Source organism: Hippopotamus amphibius, chromosome 11, assembly GCF_030028045.1.
Source record: "Hippopotamus amphibius kiboko isolate mHipAmp2 chromosome 11, mHipAmp2.hap2, whole genome shotgun sequence".
NCBI classification, from domain to species: domain Eukaryota; kingdom Metazoa; phylum Chordata; class Mammalia; order Artiodactyla; family Hippopotamidae; genus Hippopotamus; species Hippopotamus amphibius.
The window spans coordinates 24,362,706-24,380,398 of NC_080196.1; the positions used below are offsets into that span (position 1 = coordinate 24,362,706).

At 53.1% G+C, this 17,693-nt stretch overlaps 2 protein-coding genes across 2 annotated transcripts; one reads left to right on the forward strand and one right to left on the reverse strand.

Moving 5' to 3' along the window:
• The first annotated feature begins 301 nt into the window (after nt 1–301).
• TCF19 (transcription factor 19) lies at nt 302–4,038 on the forward strand. The gene is made up of 4 exons (XM_057699873.1): nt 302–435; nt 860–1,423; nt 2,440–2,995; nt 3,251–4,038. Exons 2-4 carry the CDS (start codon nt 1,186–1,188, stop codon nt 3,489–3,491), a joined length of 1,035 nt encoding a protein of 344 aa, XP_057555856.1. The 5' UTR covers nt 302–435; nt 860–1,185; the 3' UTR covers nt 3,492–4,038.
• A 1,305-nt stretch (nt 4,039–5,343) lies between these two features.
• POU5F1 (POU class 5 homeobox 1) lies at nt 5,344–10,365 on the reverse strand. The gene is made up of 5 exons (XM_057699875.1): nt 9,961–10,365; nt 6,880–7,000; nt 6,450–6,580; nt 5,968–6,126; nt 5,344–5,860 (listed from the first exon to the last, which is right to left on the reverse strand). Exons 1-5 carry the CDS (start codon nt 10,363–10,365, stop codon nt 5,594–5,596), a joined length of 1,083 nt encoding a protein of 360 aa, XP_057555858.1. The 3' UTR covers nt 5,344–5,593.
• Between the last annotated feature and the right edge of the window lie 7,328 nt (nt 10,366–17,693).

The following is a 17,693-nucleotide window of genomic DNA, read 5'->3' on the forward strand; positions in this document are numbered from 1 at the left end:
GGGGAAGAGGTGCACGCAGGCGCAGTAGTGTCTAAAGCCCGGCCCCATTAAGGCGTTGGGGGCATCTCCGCGCCCTGGCGGCTCCTCCCAACTCCGGGAACCCGGGAAAATTTGTGAACTAATCATAAAAAGCGGAAGGCGGGAGATCGGAGACCCTCCCAGGGCGTCGTCCAATGGAGAGAAGGAGGGCAAACGAGATGGCCAATCAGAAACGGCGCGGGGGGCGGGCTCGCTCGGCGCGAAGTTCGGACCCAGGAATTCCGAAGGCGGGGTCCGCGCTGCCCGCGCGCGGAGGCCGCGCCCCTCCTGGCCCTGGTTTCCTCGCTGTCAAACAGCCGCGGGAGCACCAGCCCCGGCCGGAGCCCGAGAGGTCGTGGGCTGCCGCACAGGCTGGCACTGCCTGGAGAGGGAACCATTCTGAGACTGCACCGCGCGGTAGATACGAATCTGGGCTGGGGCGGGGAGGGAAAAGTCTGGGTTTGCCTTGAATCATCCCTTTCCTCTGTTTTTATCCCACCCGGAAAACTCAGAAAGTAGGGGTTTAGATCCACTTTGTTGGAGAACGTAGAGACCCGTTGGCACTGCCTTTTGAGGAGTGACAGTGGATACACTTCCCACTGGGGTTCAAGCTAACTAGTTGTAAGTGAGGGACTGGCCAGAAGAGTGAGGCGTGGGCTGGCAGGAGGGTTACTCTATTTGGATAAGCACGTTTGACAGGAAAAAGCTTCTCTTCCCCAAATTACACTGAGGTGACACGTTAGTATCACACAGAAGCAGCCCCCACCCCCATCCCCCCAACACCCCCCCCTACAGTTGGAATTTCCCTAGAAGCTGCCTAATGTAGTGTTGCCTTGCACAGATTGAAGGCTCCTGGAATATTTTGCGGCCTGAGGATTCGATTCAGCTTCGTGCCACAGGAGGCCTTCGTTTTTGCACTACACTGGGACCTTCACCAAACTTTTCAGTTGCGAAGCTGTTGACAGCCAGGTTTGCATCGGGTCCTAGGCTCCTTGCACTTTGAATTTGCCCTGCTCAGGGAGCGTGCTCAAAGCTGAAATTCCACAAAGGACAGCTCAAGTTTGCATCAGACGGAAAGTGAACTTAGGCCAGCTGTGCATGGCCCAGGGAGTGGGAAAGGTGATGGATTCCTGAAGTGGAAGAGGTGGCGCGAAGGGGGCACCGCCCATGCTGCCCTGCTTCCAGCTGCTGCGCATAGGGGGCGGCAAGGGTGGCGATCTCCACACCTTCCACCCCCCAAGCGGGGCCGGCTGCACCTACCGCTTGGGCTGCAGGGCCGACCTGTGTGATGTGGCCCTGCGGCCCCAGCAGGAGCCCGGCTTCATCTCTGGAGTCCACGCGGAGCTGCATGCTGAACGCCGGGGTGATGACTGGAGGGTCAGCCTGGAGAACCATAGCAGCCAAGGTGAGGAGTGAGCAGAGCAGCCTTTTGCCTGGGCAGTCGCAGTTCTGGGCTGGAATGACTAGAGTCTCCAGAGGGACCCTGCCTGCCTCCCAGACTCCCCATCAGGTTGGATGGATGGTTGTCATCCAGACCTCTGTCTTCCCACCAGAAATGTGCAGTGTCAGAAGCTCTTTGTGGGGCTGACCCTCTTTAGCTCAGAGAGGGGCTGGGAGGTAGATCCAGGGCCTGGAGCATCACGGTGGGGTTGTTCTGGGGCCAAGCTCAGACTTCAGTTTCCAGATTTGTTCAGGCACCTTGTTCTTGGCTTTGGGCAGTTATATGTTGAATTATGTTTTAACGGTCTGGACATGTGTCTTACTCCCTGACTTGGAGGCAGTCAGCCTCAGAAGGCCTGGGTTCACATCTGAGTTCTGCTACTGGCTCCTCACAGTGTCACTCAGGCCTGTCACTTCACCTCTCCAGGTCTTAGCTTCCTCTTAGGTAAAAATGTCTTTGTAAGGTCTGTTTTGGGAGCATTGTAGGGATTGGATAACTATAGTGGCCAACATTCATTTAGTGCTTACTTTTATCAGCCAAGAACTGTTTTAAGTGCATTAAATATAGGTGAGCACAAATATCCCATTTTATAGATGAAGAAAATGAGGCAGAAAGAGGCTCACTTGTCCAGGGTCACATCGCTGGTAAGTGGTGGAGCTTGGATTTGAACCCAGTCCGTCTGAGCTTTGCTGATAAGTGTTGAGTTGGAGCTGAGTGACAGTGAGCATCTCTGAGAATTTGACCTCAGTGGATTGAGGTCCATGTGCCCTGAGGGAGGCATAAGAAAAATAAACTCATTCCCAACTCACAAGGAGCTTCGTATCTGATGACACCTGCTGAGGGACTTAGAACGTGAGAATTTGATGATAGGGGTCATGTTCTTCCTTGTGTTCCCCAGAAAACCAGACAGTCCAGATTTCTCTTCTGACCGGTCATTTGTTTTTGTTCTCTGTATCTGTCTGGCGCCCCACAATCAACAGGGACTTTGGTCAATAATGTCCGACTCCCGAGGGGTCACAGGCTGGAGTTGAGTGATGGTGACCTTCTGACCTTTGGCCCTGAAGGGCCCCCAGGAACCAGCCCCTCAGAGTTCTACTTGTTTCAGCAAGTCCGAGTCAAACCTCAAGATTTTGCTGCCATTACCACCCCACGGTCTAGGGGAGAAGAGGGAACCGGGCTTGGTTTCCGGCCCATGCTGCCCTCCCAGGGGGCTCCGCCGCGCCCCCTCAGCGCCCTCTCTCCCGGCCCCAAAGCCACGCTGATCCTCAACTCCATTGGCAGCCTCAGCAAGCTCCACTCCCAGCCCCTCACCTTCTCACGGAGTGGGGGCGGGCCACAGAGCCTACCTGTTCCCACTCCAGCTGGGCAAGTGGGGACCACCCCTTCTGCCCCACCCCCAAGAAACCGGAGGAAATCAGCTCACCGGGTGCTGGCAGAACTGGAGGATGAGAGAGAGGCTCCCAAGAGCCCCCCACCTGTCCTTATGGAGCCCAGGAAGAAACTCCGTGTAGAGAAAACCCCACTGACGCCCAGTGGGTAAGTGGAGAGAATTGTGTCTCATTATTTCACTGCTTTTTGATTCTTTTAGCGCCCGAGGCTGGGAGGTAGCTCTCTGCTTGGGGGATGGGGATGGGAGACGGAACAGAGGTTGGAATGACAAGACCTGGGTTCGTTCTACCCGGATTCATCAGTCTAGTGAATCTGTATAGATTCACCCTGCAGTTATCCAGGGGAAGGTTCTAGGCTTCTGCAGGTTTCCAGTGACCCTGGTTTTTGTGTCACTTTCTTCAGAAATCGACGTGGGCGGCCTCGGAAGCACCCAGTGAGCAACTCCAGCACTGCCCCTGCAGCTGGGGGCGGGGAGCCCTGCGCGGCCCCTTGTTGCTGCCTACCCCAAGAAGAGACAGTAGCCTGGGTTCAGTGTGATGCTTGTGACATCTGGTTCCACGTGGCCTGTGTTGGCTGCAGCATCCAGGCTGCCAGGGAGGCCGACTTTCGGTGCCCCCGCTGTTGTGCAGGCATCCAGAGCTAAGGCCCACCACCAAAGTACCAGAGGACAGAGCTGGCACCTCAAGGCCATGGGTGGACACTGGGGTGCCAATAGGTCCCTAAGAGATGCCCTCTTCTTCCCTTGCCTCTCCAGGAGGGAATGACTACAAGGCAGGGGTCCTTTGCTGTGGATTATCAGTTCAAGGCCTGGAGCAGGTCCTCATGGCCAAGGTGACAGAAGAGATGGATTCCTGCCAAAGATATTGCTGCCTCTAGGAAGTTGCCAATGAGCTGGAAATTCCCACTGTCACAAGCTGTAGGTCCTTGTCATGGGCACTAGAATATCTGGTCAAGAGCACCCACCAACTGCAGAGGTCGTGCCTGGGGAGTTATAAGCCCCAGACTTTGACAAGCAAGCTCTACATGTTCTTGACGGCACTGTCTGAGGCATCTCTGGGAAAACCGAGGGCACAGCCCCCAAACTGCCTTACACTGCGGGCAGTCCTGCCGCGGACCATAATGACTACAACCTGGCTTTTCAGAGCTTTGCTTCCATTTCCAAATAAAGAATGAGTAGCTGCATACACTCTTTTTGTGGGTCTGGTACTCCATGCTTTCCAATTCTTGAGAATGGAGTGGGTAAATTCTGGAAAACTAATTCAGATTCTTAGGGGAAGAGATGAGCAGACAAGGCAGAGAAACACAAACCTGCTCACTGAAAAGGTGCAAATATATGGGGTAAGCTGGAGGTGGGAAGACAGGAAAAAAAGAATCCAGGTAATTCCCGTTTCTAGTTTAAAGAAAACAGAACTGGGACGTCCCTGGTGGTCCAGAGGGTAAGACTTGAGCTCCCAATTCCACCCCTGGTCAGGGAACTAGATCCCGCATACATGCTGCAACTAAAGTTCCCACATGCCACAACTAAGAGTCCACATGCCGCAACTAAAAGCCCACGTGCCACAACTAAAAATCCCACATGCCGCAACTAAGACCCGGCACAGCCAAAATAAATAATATTTCAAAAACAAAAGACATACTTGGGATTTGGTCAAATTCCTAAGGGTGGCAGAACTTTTACAAGTTTCACCAGTACCACCAGAAAGAGAAAACCTGAGACACCAGCTAGAGCAGATGCCGACCTGGTCCAGTGTATCAGTGTAACCCAAGTACACTACATTGATTCTCTTCTGAGAGTCATACACCAAGCCGAGATACTGTCAAAGCAGCATTTCTATAGGTCTTATTAGGAAAGCCCCATCTTGACCTATCCTAGTGCAACCTGCATGTCCATCCCCTTCCTTCTCTACTTAGACTTACCAACCTGAGTTTTTTACACAAGGGCCCTAAGTGCCAGGACTAAAATGTGAGGGGGTGGTGAGTCACTTACAGACAGGGTAGGCAAGAACCTTAAGTGGAAACCAAATGGACCTGGGTATCAAGAAAGCACAAAGTGGAGTTTCCAGTTGGGGTGATATCCAGAAGAAATGAGTACCTTAAAGACTTGATTTCTTAGCACAAAGCCACTGAGGACTTCCAGAGTAGACTGGAGAAAGCAAAAAAGCCACCTCCTAGGAGGGAATGGGCTATGTTATAACTGCATCTTTGGACAAAAATAAGGTGTTCACCTCCAATTTCCCCAGGTCACAGGTTCCTAAGAACTAGCTCACACCTATAAGAGCCCTCTACATATAAACTTAGGATCCAATCCCAGATCTCCCTCTGACATTGTGACTCTGAGCAGTTTAAACGGCATCCATGATTTCAGGGTCCTTTGGGTGGGAGAGCTGTTAGTATCCACTATTAAATATCCCCATCCAGTCTTCAGTAACTAGAGGGTAAGCTGGAGGTGGGAAGACTGGAAACTTGGATAAATCAAAGAAAGAAGTATCCACCTACTAGGTCCCAGGCTTCTTTATTTAAGAACAAAGTGATGAGTGATGTGGGGATTAAAATCAAGAGCATCATTGAACTTCACCTTCCCTCCAACCAGTTCCCCCAAACTCCCTGCCCCCACACCCTATGTGTTCCCAATTCCTTTCTTAGTGAATGAAGAACTTAATCCCAAAGCCCTGGTACAAACCCCAGGGTTGTCTCCCTAGCTGTCCCCCCTCTTCTGCCCCCCCATTCCTGGCAAGGGCAGGCACCTCAGTTTGAATGCATGGGAGAGCCCAGAGTGGTGACAGACACCGAGGGAAAGGCCTCACCCTCAGGAAATGGGACCGAGGAGTACAGCGTAGTGAAGTGAGGACCCCCATAGCCTGGGGTACCAAAATGGGGCCCTGGTGCCAGAGGAAAGGATACTGGTCCCCCTGAGAAAGGAGACCCAGCAGCCTCAAAATCCTCTCGTTGAGAATAGTCACTGCTTGATCGTTTGCCCTTCTGGCGACGGTTGCAGAACCACACTCGGACCACCTGGGAGCGGAGGACACAGGGGAGAGGGACATTCGATCATAAACTCTGGGAGGCGTGACTGGGGAAGAGGAGGTAGAGCACACAGGGATGCGGACAGAGGCACTCACATCCTTCTCAAGCCCGAGCTGCTGAGCGATGTGGCTGATCTGCTGCAGGGTGGGCTTCGGGCACTGCAGGAACATGTTCTCCAGGTTGCCTCTCACTCGGTTCTCAATACTCGTCCGCTTTCTCTTCCGGGCCTGCACGAGGGTCTCTGCCTTGCATATCTGGGCAGGTAGGGAGGAGAGGACAAGGAAGGAAATGGGAGGGCAAGCCTCGAACCTGCTAAGCAACAGCATCACGGGGTCAATGACTCGAGAGCCAACTGCTCAGGAGCACTGACTGGATGTGTCACCAGGGCCACAAGAAAGATCCTGGAGGGTTAGGTTTAGACCAGTGGCCCTGGACCTTCTCCCAGCAGAAGTGAGGAATTACATTCCATCCCATTGAGGACCACTGCCTCCGAGAGAGAGAGCTGCCAGCCAAGGACAGAAGCAGTGGAAATTGGGCTGAGACCAGGCTGGTCCCTATGCATCCCTCCCACCCTCACCTCCTGCAGATTCTCGTTGTTGTCAGCTTCCTCCACCCACTTCTGCAGCAGGGGCCGCAGCTTACACATGTTCTTGAAACTGAGCTGCAAAGCCTCAAAACGGCAGATGGTTGTTTGGCTGAACACCTTCCCTGGGGAGGTGGGTTGAAAGAAGCAAGGTGAGGCAGCAGGAGGGGCCCTCTTGACCCCAAGACCCAGGCCGCGCCACCTCTTCCCACCCTCCCAAGATCCCACACTGGGTACCCTTCCCAGAGAACTCAAGGCCCAAGTACAGTATCTCTCTCCCCTCTCCCCTCACCCATAAAGAGGGTAGAAACACCCTTCCCTCACTCCCTTGGTGGGGAGGGAAGGCCCCAATTCAGGGATGTTCCTTCCAGGGGAGATGTGGTCCCTGTGTTCTGTGGGTCAGAACATGCTGGGGGAGACTCACCGAAGAGAACCCCCAGGGTGAGCCCCACATCGGCCTGGGTATATCCCAGGGTGATCCTCTTCTGCTTTAGGAGCTTGGCAAATTGTTCGAGGTCTTTCTGAAGAGCTTTGATGTCCTGGGACTGCATTTTGAAAAGCAGAGGACATGTAAGAATATAAACATACCTTTTACCCACCCCCCCCCCCCCGTTCCATTTGAGCCCCAAGGAATAAATAGTCTATGCGAGTATCTCTGCCTCCAGGCTGCCCACCTAACAACCAGAAATAAACTATATTCAAATGTTATTTACCCCAGAAAGTGACACATCCATCAGATGCAGAACATCATTCGATAATGGAAAGAGAAGCCTCAGCCCCAATGAGAACACCTGTCAGGTTATGAAGGGGGCTCCTGCTCTTTAGTTCTTTAATGCAAAAGCTTTTTGACTCTAGTATTACCTCAGTTGGAGGAAGTTTTGAGTCTAGAGAAATACAGAGCACCATGTCTCTGGTTCTCTTTCCAAGTATTCTCTCTCCAGCTTACTTTGAGGGTCCCACAAACTATGACAAGGCATGCACATTCACAAACACAAACACACTACAAAGCAGGTGTCTTTTGAGGTACGAACAACATGCTGTGTATATAGTGCTCAACTTTTAAAGATCTGATTATCCCTTATGTTTAACTGTATATTTTGCAATACAAAAGCATCCTTGTTGATTAATTCAACAGATTTATTGAGCACATTCTGCAAGCCAGTGGCTACACAAAGTAGACAAAAAACCCTGGCCCCAGGAACTTCCCTGGTGGTCCAGCGGTAGAGACTCCGCACTCTCCCAGTGCAGGGGGTGGGCCGGGTTCGATTTCTTGTCAGGGAACTAGATTCCACATGCCCCAACTAAAAGCCTGCAGGCTGCAACTAAGAGATCCCAAAAGCCCACAACTAAGACCCGGCTCAGCCAAATAAATATATTTTTTAAAATTTTTAATTGAAAAAACAAAAAACCCTGGCCCCATAGAGCTTTCATTGTGATGAAATAATTATTATCCAGTATGTTTAGAAGTGCTATGGAAAAAAAGTAAAGCAGAGTAGAGAATTATGGGGAAGGTGACAATTTTAAATAAGATAGAGGTGATGTTTGAGCAAAAGGAAGGAGCTAAGTGGAAAGGCCCCGGGGTAGGTGGGCCCTGGTAGTAGCAAAGCCAGCAGCAAGTCCAGCAGCAAAGCTAGCACGGCTGGAGCAGGGTGGGAGGACTGAGGAAAGGGAAGAAGAGGAGCTGATGAGGTCAGAGAGGTGAGCAGGGTTGATCCTAGAGCCTCTGCTGACTTTGGTTTACTCAGAGAAAAGGAAAGCCACTGAAGGGTTTTATGCAGTGAAATGACCTGACCTGACTCTTACATTTTAAAATGTTCACTCCAGTTGATGTATTGACCATAGACTAAGGAGGCAACTGCAGCAATCCCAGCATAGATGATGGTGGCTGGGACCAGGATGGCTTTAAGTGATTGATTTAGGATGTATATCTAAGGTAAAGATAGCAGTGTTTCCAAAGGATTGGATGTAAGATGTGAAAGGAATGAGGGTGACTGCTTTGGGCCTTGAGCTACTGGGTGATGGACAGTGCAGGGAGCCATTCTAGCAGGAGACAGAAAATGCGATGGTCGTGTCTAGAAGATATTTAAGCCTTGAGGGTGGATGAGAGGAAGGAAAGTTAGACAAGAGCAGAGGTTGATGGATGGAGCCCTGAGGCTCCCCAGTGAAGGCCAGTAGCCAGAAGATGGAGAAGAGCGGCCAGGCCACTGTGCAGTCCTGGAAACCTAAGGGAAGTATTTCAAGGGTCATGAATCACATCAAACTCAAATAAGCTAACTTCTATTCCCAACTTCTGCTCAACCGACGTCGCAAACCTATATAAATGTCAGCTGTTCCCATCTCGGCCTTTCCAAATCATATTTTGGGGATTTGAAATAAGGTAAACCGCAGTTCAAATCCTAGCTTCACCATTTAGCAGTTAAGACCCGTGAAATAGGCTAATAATACCTCCCTAGGAGATTTTGTGCCCGTTAATGAGATAATGATGTAGAAACTGAGCCCACAGCCAGGCACTTAGGAAATGGACCACGATTGGCAGCCATTATTATTCAAGCCTCAGCAGTCGCCTGGAGCAAAGAGTCTAGGGCTCCTCGGTCAGCTGAAACCAATCACACCTCCTTCGGAGCGGTCTAAAGGCTTAGTACTTGATCTCTAATTGCTTGCACTTGTCTCTTCCTCGGACTAGACGATATAACCTTAATAGTCCCCAGCGGGGCTGGATGCGGAAGTCTTCAATCCCTGAGCAAACCCTACATTTGGGGAATGGCCTGGAGATGACTTCTTCCCCTCTTCTCCCCCTGTTCACTACTTATGAAATTACGGCTGAAACTGGTGTTTCCAGCTCTCTCTACAAGGGGGTGTCAGGGTGTGCACGCTGCCCGATGGTGACTCACTGGGCCCAAGGCAGAGGTCAAGGGAAGACAAGCCCTAAACTTGATGGTAGGTAGACCCAAACTCCACACATCCACACAGCCCAAACAGGAGCTTCTATCAGAAACCAGTCACACCCTAGACTTTCTGGAACAATAACCCTGGGATAAGCACTGTTTTCACCCTCAGGCCACACTTAACCCTAAGGCCCAGATCCTGGGTCTGATAAGGCTCAAATTTTCAAAAAGGGATCAGGGTAGAAGAAGAAGGGGCTCAAAGCCCAAGCTGGGTCTGGCGCTGGGCTGGTAATGAGGGACCCAACCCAGGTCAGATCTAGAAAGTGGAAGGACCTACTTGACAAGGGCCGAAGGGGGAAGCAAGGCCGGCCTCCGACTGCCCCAGGCCGCCCTGCCCTCACCTGCGGTTCTCTCTAAATTCCAGCCCCTCGTTCCCACCTGACCCCTGCTCAGGGCGGCCTTGCAGTTGCCGCACACCCCTGCCTGCCCGGGGCGCCGCCCCCAGCCGCTCCCCTCCTGGGTCCGCGACCCAGGCAGCTGCAGGCCACCACCTCCCCTCGCGTGGCCGCCCGCGGCCGGCGCGGTCGCCCCCCGCCCCGCAGCCCCAGCAGCTCACTCGCCTCCTCGGGGTTCGGCTCCAGCTTCTCCTTGTCCGGCTTCGCGGCACCTGCGGGGGCGGCGCAGGGCTCCGGGGAGGCCCCCTCGGAGTTGCTCTCCACCCCGGCTCCCGCCTCGCCCTCGGGCTGAGGGGTCTCCAGGCCGCCTTGGGGCACCAGCCCCACTCCAACCTGAGGTGCACAGTAGGCCATCCCTCCGCAGAAGTCATAGGGCGGGGGGCACGGGGGGAGCCCCCACACCTCGGCGCCGGGCCCAACCCCCGGCCCGATGCCTGACCCACCGGGAGGCCCTTGGAAGCTCATCCAGGTCCGAGGATCAACCCAGCCCGGCTCTGGCCCTCCCGGCCCATCGCCTCCACCGCCCGGCGGGGGCGAGAAGGCGAAGTCGGAAGCCAGGTGTCCCGCCATGGGGAAGGAAGGCGCCCCGAGCCGGGGGCCTAGGAAAACGAGGGCTCTCCAAGGGACTGCTCGACACCTCTCTCCCTCCCCAATCCCACCCACTAGCCTTGACCTCTGGCCCCGCCCCCTGGATGGGTGGGGGAGGGGACGGTGGGGGTGGGAGAAACTGAGGCGGAGGGTGTTTGCCTGCTGGTGGCGGTGGTGTCTGGAAGGCGAAAGCCAGGCAGCTCCAACCGGGCGCCTCTCCAGGCCCCAGATCCCGAGGCTCTTGGGGCAGGTCCCCCATGCGGGCCTTCACTCCCAACTCGCAACAGGCCGCCCGGCCCTCCCCACGCTCCGCACACAGCAGAGCTGCCTAGGATCCCTTCCACACCTCCTGCTCGTTCTTCAGGGGCCCGGGTGCTGGACCCCTCTCCAAACACCCTGGCACCGTCTCCTCACACGAGCCCAGCCACCCTCTCAGCTCCTCAGACGTCTATCATGGGTGTGTCAAGTCCTGCTGGGGCTACCCCTCAATTTCTTAACAGCCCCACCTCCCCTTTGTCCTCCAGCACCCCCAATCCAGGAACCTAGGCATTCCCCTTCAGACTACTGGCCAGATTCGGGTTATCCCAAAGCTGAGATGCCCGGCGCCCAGCTGCCCAGCCTGCTAAATTCCACCCCATCACCAGGGGCAGACGGCCAGACAGGCTCCCATTCCATCCCCGGCTTTTCCGGCTCCAGAGCCCCCTCACCTACCAGACCCAGGGATGGAACCCCTACTTTCCCTTCTAGGGGCCAGGCTCTGGGATGACTGGGCCTGAGTCTCCCACCCTTTGTGCAGACTCAAGGATCGGACACCCCTCACAGGTCCCCCACTGTGGGTCCCACACGTCCAATTCCTTGCGCCCCTCTTCAGAGACCCAAATAATCCAGCCCATAGTTGACTGCTCTCCCTCCCCCAGCTCCCAGCCCAGGCCTCCGGCCCTAGGCCCTGGGTGCAGAAAGCCAGGGAGGGAGGGGGAAGAAAAAAATATCTGACTTCAGGTTCAAAGGGGCTTGGGAGGGACTGGGGGAAGGGGGCCGGACAATGGCCTTGGCTGGACAATCCTGGTCCCCAGAGGGGGCAACTCTAACCCTAAACAAGTGCTCAACCCTTGAATGGGCCTGGATGGCTCCCCTGGGGACAGCTTCCTGCCCCCCAACCCCCAGCCCCAATCCCCTCACACGGAATCCCCCTCAGAGCAGCTAAAAGAGCTCCAGCAGCAACCCCCCCATCCCCTCAAAGACTGAGCCTCAGACAGGGCCCCCCCACTGAGACCTAGGTATCCCGTCCCCCTCTAGAGGACTCGGGCTTCCAGCCTCGTCATCTACCCTTCCCCCAGCCCCCCAGGCCTTTGTTTAGGGGGGCAGGTGAAAAGATGAGGAGGGGGTGGAGAGCGACTTGGAGGGGGTGTGCAGGAAGCCTGCCCTAAGCTCTCCCACCGGATCTATTTTTCTGGGCCTGTCCTGAGGGCTCGCACTGCAGGCCATAGGGCTTGATTCTGTTTGCAAGAGAATAGCTTTCAGACAGCCTGTCTGCTACGGATGATGTTTGTCTGTCTGCTCCCCAAACTTGAAGACACTGAGGTGAATTGGGGGGCCTCTGGAAAGGCTGTGGACCAGAGCTCCCTGCAGCTTGGAAGGCCAAAATCCTGAGCCTGGGTCATGGACTTCTACCAACTTGGACACCTCTTCATCTCTGTCCAGTCTGAGGTTCTTTGCTTAGGGTCGGTGGCTCAGTATCTGCCTTCTGAGGAGCTGGGGGTCCTGCCGAGGGTCCTCTGGACTGTGGCCAGCTGTCTTCAACTTGGTGGTATCTGGGAGTCCTTTGAGCCCGTTTTGTTTTTATTTTTGTTTTTGTCTCTCCTCTAAATCTGTATCACACAGCCACTGCTCCAGCCCATCTGTAAGTACTTTTTGGGCAACTAATTCTATGCATGCATTTCAATACTTCCCATAGGTCTGCTGGAAGATCTACAGGGCAGCGAGGCTGGCACTATATTCACCTCTAAATCACCAAGTGCCCCAAAGGCAGATAGATTAAGGGGCCTGGTGGGGGTGGAGAGGTGTGCTTTGGACCAGGAGGGGCCCCTCCCGAGCCATCTCCCCAACCCCCAGGACAGAGCCATCACAGCCCCTTTGTCATGCATCTATCTGCTGTCTGCCAAGAAGACGGCCTCCCAGAGGAGGGGGAGGGGCAGACCTAGGAAATCTCCTACAGCAATGCTCCTTGGCTCGCCGCCCTCAAGGCTCCCAGAAACCCCTTTCCCCGTGTGGTCCGAGAGCTCCTGCACCCCTGTCTTCCCAGCGGTCCCTAAAACACCTCCCCCTTTCCCCTTCACTCAACAACACCTCCTGTTTTTTAGATTACAGTCAATAGTTGCTCTAGGTGGTATGTTTCTGGCCTGGGCAAGAGTCCCATTCCAGAGGGAGAGACAGAGGAAGGAAGGGTGCCTGGGTGCCTGGCTGGTTTGTAGCCAGATATCTGAGCCAGATCAGTCCTGTGCGTCCCTGGAGTCTGACCTAGAACCTTGATGGAAAGTTAAGTTTGCCTGCCGTCCTAGCCAGCTCCATCCTGGGGGGCTCTGGCTGGCGAGGCTGAGGCATATTCCCCTCCCCTCCCCACCCTCCTGCAGGGTGGGGAGGCAGCTTCCTTTCGGCCCAGGCCAGCTCTCTGCAAGCCCAGAGGAGCCTGGAAGCGGGGTTGAGTCGTCAGTCAACAGTCATCCACTCTCCTGGGTCTTAGGGAGTCACTAAAAAACTTCAAGTCCCCAAAACCAATTTAGGACTGGGATCACAAACTCTCCACATACATCCTTATTACAGTGCAATGTCAAGGTCCTACACAAAGACAAATGCAGGTATCTGGTTGAAGAGCATGACCCAGGGAGAGCAGGTGAGGGCCACCACTCCCTGCCAGGTGCGGTAGCCCAATAAGGTTGCTAAGAGGTGTGATGGTGGCCTTGCTGCTGTCAGCCCAGCCATCCCCTCGCTGTTCTGTTGGGAAGACCAGCTGAAATGGCTCGTGGGGACCAACGGAGACTTGCTCTAGACCAGGGTAGCAGACCACTTATTTTGACTTATGGCTTCTGTGAATCTGAAGGCAGAAGAAGGGAAAGAATGGAGGGCTGAGGAGAGAAGGGTTCAGGCTTTGCCCACTTTGGGAGAATATCTCCCTTAGTCTCAATTTACACATATTCCACTGCTCACCATAAACCAACCCCTTCTTCGCAACAACAGACCCTATGATCTCTCCTGTGAGGTCTGCAAACTGAAATCTTCTTTTCCCAAATCCAGATACTGTTACCTCAAAAAACAGATACCTCAAATAAGAGGCGCTCTCTGCTTGTAGTCTGCAGGGAGATAGAGAGGTGAGAGCAAGAGGGAGGGGGAAGCCAGGAGAAGAGGTCAGGAGTAAGCCAAGGGTCTGCAAACCAGGGTCCTGGGTCCTGGCTCTGACTCCCCAGCTGCCGGCACCTCCCTTTCTGTGCCTTGGTTTCCTCATCTAATAAAGAGGAATTGGACAAAATGAGCCCTAAATTTCCTTCCAGCTCAGACATAAAAGCCCCCTCCCATACACCCTCCTATCTCTCCTCTCCACTTAGTTGACATGGGAATATTGATCTCTCTCTGCAAAAGTGTGAAGGGAAATTGGGGTTGAAGGGGTGGGAGAGGAAGGACTCAGTGAGATGCTGACAAAGGTTTCCCCACCCCAAGCAGTTTTCTTGGGAAATCTAGCAGAGTTTCCCCTCAAGGATTTTTTGTTTGTTTTTTTGTTTAATTTTTTTTGGCTGCGTTGGGTCTTCGTTGCTGTGCGCAGTCTTTCTCTAGTTGTGGCAAGTGGGAGCTACTCTTCTTTGTGGTGCACAGGCTTCTCAGTGTGGTGGCTTCTCTTGTTGTGGAGCACGGGCTTCAGTAGTTGTGGCATGCGGGCTCAGTAGTTGCAGCTCACAGGCTCTAAAGTGCAGGCTCAGTAGTTGTGGCTCACAGGCTTAGTTCCTGCTCAGCCCGTGGGATCTTCCCAGACCAGGGATTGAACCCATGTCCCCTACATTGGCAGGTGCATTCTCAACCACTGCGCCACCAGAGAAGTCCCTCCCCTCAAGTTTGATCAAGATATATATGATGAGTTTGGGAGGCCAGTTTTGATTTGGTTTTGGTATTTGGGAACTTACAAGAAACACACTTCAAGAAGTAAAACTTCGTGTGTGTGTGTGTGTGTGTGTGTGTGTGTGTGTTAGGAAGAAGACAACCTAGGCCAAAGGCTAGAGAGAAAATGGAAATCCTAACCTACTCCTTCTTTTCATATTTTTCATATTCCCTCCTCAGTTGCTCTTCTCTAAATAGCTGCTCTGGGACTCCAGCCTCCCAGAGAGGGGGAAACCAGATGATCCTTAAGGTCACTTCCAGCTCTAACATTTGAAAAAAAAGAAAAGAAAAAAGAAAAGAAAGAGAGAAAGGAAGGAAGAAAGAAAGAAAGAAAAACCTATCAGGACTTCCCTGGTGGGCCAAGGGTAAAACTTTGTATTCCCAATGCAGGAGATCCAGGTTCGAGCCCTGGCAGGGAACTAGATCCCACATGCATGCCGCAACTATAGAAAAAGAAAGAGAGAAAGAAAGAAAGAAAGAAAGAGAGAGAGAGAGAGAGAGGAAGGAAGGAAGGAAGGGAGAAAGAAAGAAAGAATGGAAGGAAGGAAGAGAGAGAGAGAGAAAGAGAAAGAAAGGAAAGAAAGAAAGAAAAAGAAAGAAAGAAAGAAAGAAAGAAGGAAGGAAGGAAGGAAGGAAAGAAAGAGAAAGAAAGAAAGGGAAAGAAAAAGAAAGAAAGAAAGAGGAAGAAAGAAAAAGGAAGGAAGGAAGAGAGAGAGAGAGAAAGAAAGAAAGGAAGAAAGAGAAAGGAAGGAAGGAAGGGAGAGGAAGGGAGAGAGAGGGAGGAAGGGAGAGAGGGAGGAAGGAAGGAAGGGAGGAAGGGAGGGAGGGAGGAAAAGAAAGACAGCTCTAAAATTCTGGGCATACTTGCTGTCCTACCCTTCCCCCACTTCTTCCAGAGGAAGGTGCGTGCAGGTCCCACAGTGACCACTCCAGCGGCCAGGAGCCTAAAGAAGATCCAGACAAGAGTGGGGGTGAGGTGCGTAGAACCAGGAGGCTCTGAAAGGTGTGGGCATGTGAGCCACTGACAGAGCAGCCTAGCTCCCCCATGCTTTCCCTAGGCCACCTTGGCTACTCGTCTGAGGTCCTGCAGAGACCCGGCATCAGACTGGGATGCCACCAGACAGGAAACCTCTGCTGTGTCAAAGTGCATCTCAGTGGACTGCTGGCTCTAAGCAGTCCCATCCCGCTGGGATCATATGGCTTGAGGTCCCAAAGGCTCAGGATTCAGGGGCAGCTGAACACCAGAGGACAGAAGCCACGGGCCCTGCACGTTGGGATGGGCTCTCCTCTAGGGGCTTTGCAGAGAGGCACGTGCCCTGAGGAGGCCAGTGGGACAGGGAGGAGTGGTGGTAAAGGAGACCTAGAGACTCCTAGACCAGGGGGGACTTGCCACCTCTGGTCTTGCCACACTGCCACCCATCCTCCACAACAGGACCGGGGCTGCCACCCAGGCACCATTCACACTGCATTCCATGGTGACCGTAGGTAACGCTCTGCCCTGAGTGCCATTGGGTGCTAAGCCCTGGGCCAGAACTTGAACACCAAGTGGAGAGTGGATTGAGCAAATATGTGTGAGAGAAGGCAAGCCCAGTGGCTAGGTTGGTCAGCAATAGAACTGCACTCATGAAGGACACAGATAAATGCATGGACTTCCCTGGCGGTCCAGTGGTTAAGACTCTGTGCTCTGGATGTAGGGGGCACTTGTTGGGGAAGATCCCTCATGCCATGTGGCACAGCAAAAAGCAAACAAAAAACCCCCTGTGCTTACACGAAGGACACATCTAATGCAATAGAGGTCTGCTCCCTCATCCCTGCCCGCCATGCCCTCGGCCCTCTCGTCTTCCCTACTGATCAGTCCCCACCTATCACTTCTATCATAGGCTGTAGGCTGAGGCCCCACCCCAGCTTCCAGGTATTTCCTGAGAGGGTAGAGGCAGCTCTTGGTCAAGAAGGATTACTCTTTTCACTTCTCTCCATCTGTAGTTCTGTTTTCCTCTAGCTTGCTTCTGCTGGAATTGAAAGACTCAGGCGTGCTGAGAAGGGGGTCCTGGCCATCAGAGCTGTATTGCCAGTGTCCCCAGCTGCTCCGATTCCCAAGCGAGTCTCAGACCACCATGGTCTGGAGGGTGTGTGACTCTGAAATGCCAAAGTCCCAGAACTCCAACGTTACAGCAGAACAAAACATTAGTTTTCTCTACCTCCACTCCCACCACTTCCCAAAATGCCTGGAATTCCCTTCCTCAGCTGATAAACCCTTACTCATTCTCCAGGACATATCTTTCCTGTCATGCACGTCCCCACCAGTCATGCTGTACCCCACCCTTCATCCCCTTCAGCAAGTGGCTCTTTCCTGTGCTCCCAGCATGCACTGCTCATGTCACAGTCATGGTACTGACCACACTGAGCCCTCCTGAAGGCAGGGACCCTTGCCCTGTGCCCAGTATCATGGGTTTTTTTTTTTTTTTTGGCGGGGGCGGGGTTGGTTTTCTGGGTTTTGTTTTTGCTGCACCTTGAGAATGAGGGACTTCCCTGACCAGGGATAGAACCCACGCCCCCTGCAGTGAAAGCGCCACTACTACTGGAGCACCAGGGAAGCCGCGTCATGTTTGTTTAATTGAGGTATAGTTTACATACAAGATTATATTTGTTTCAAGTATACTGCATGGTGATTTGACATTTGCATACATTCTGAAATAATCATCACGAAAAGTAGTAACCATCTGTCTCCAAAACTATTACTACAGGGGACTTCCCTGGTGGTCCAGTGGGTAGGACTCTGCGCTCCCAGTGCAGGGGCCTGAGTTCAATTCCTGGTCCAGAAACTAGATTCCGCATGTATGCCACAACTGTGAATGAGCCCGCATGCCGCAACAGAAGGTCCCACGTGCTGCAGCTAACACCCAGCACAGCATAAATAAATATATATGTATTTTTTTAAATGTTATTACCATATGCCTTACACAGCAACATGTGTAAATCCCAGATCTAAATGCCACTACTCACTATATTGTCCATAGCAAATGTAACTGAGCCTCTCTAAGCCTCTCTTTCCTCATCTAGGAATTGGAGATAACAGTAGTGATCAAATGAGATAATGCATGCCAGTGTTGATGCTATACCTGCCAATAAGAATTCAAGAACTAGTAGTTGCTATTTTTTTTTTTTTT

Bases quoted from the DNA above. Each gene is read 5' to 3' on its own strand.
- TCF19 (XM_057699873.1), top strand. From the start codon at position 1,186: ATGCTGCCCTGCTTCCAGCTGCTGCGCATAGGGGGCGGCAAGGGTGGC. The intron at 1,424-2,439 runs GTGAGGAGTGAG...CACAATCAACAG, and splicing joins GGAGAACCATAGCAGCCAAG to GGACTTTGGTCAATAATGTC. The intron at 2,996-3,250 runs GTAAGTGGAGAG...CACTTTCTTCAG, and splicing joins ACCCCACTGACGCCCAGTGG to AAATCGACGTGGGCGGCCTC.
- POU5F1 (XM_057699875.1), bottom strand. From the start codon at position 10,365: ATGGCGGGACACCTGGCTTCCGACTTCGCCTTCTCGCCCCCGCCGGGC. The intron at 7,001-9,960 runs GCGAGTGAGCTG...TTCAAAATGCAG, and splicing joins TGGAGCCGAACCCCGAGGAG to TCCCAGGACATCAAAGCTCT. The intron at 6,581-6,879 runs GTGAGTCTCCCC...CCACCTCCCCAG, and splicing joins CACCCTGGGGGTTCTCTTCG to GGAAGGTGTTCAGCCAAACA.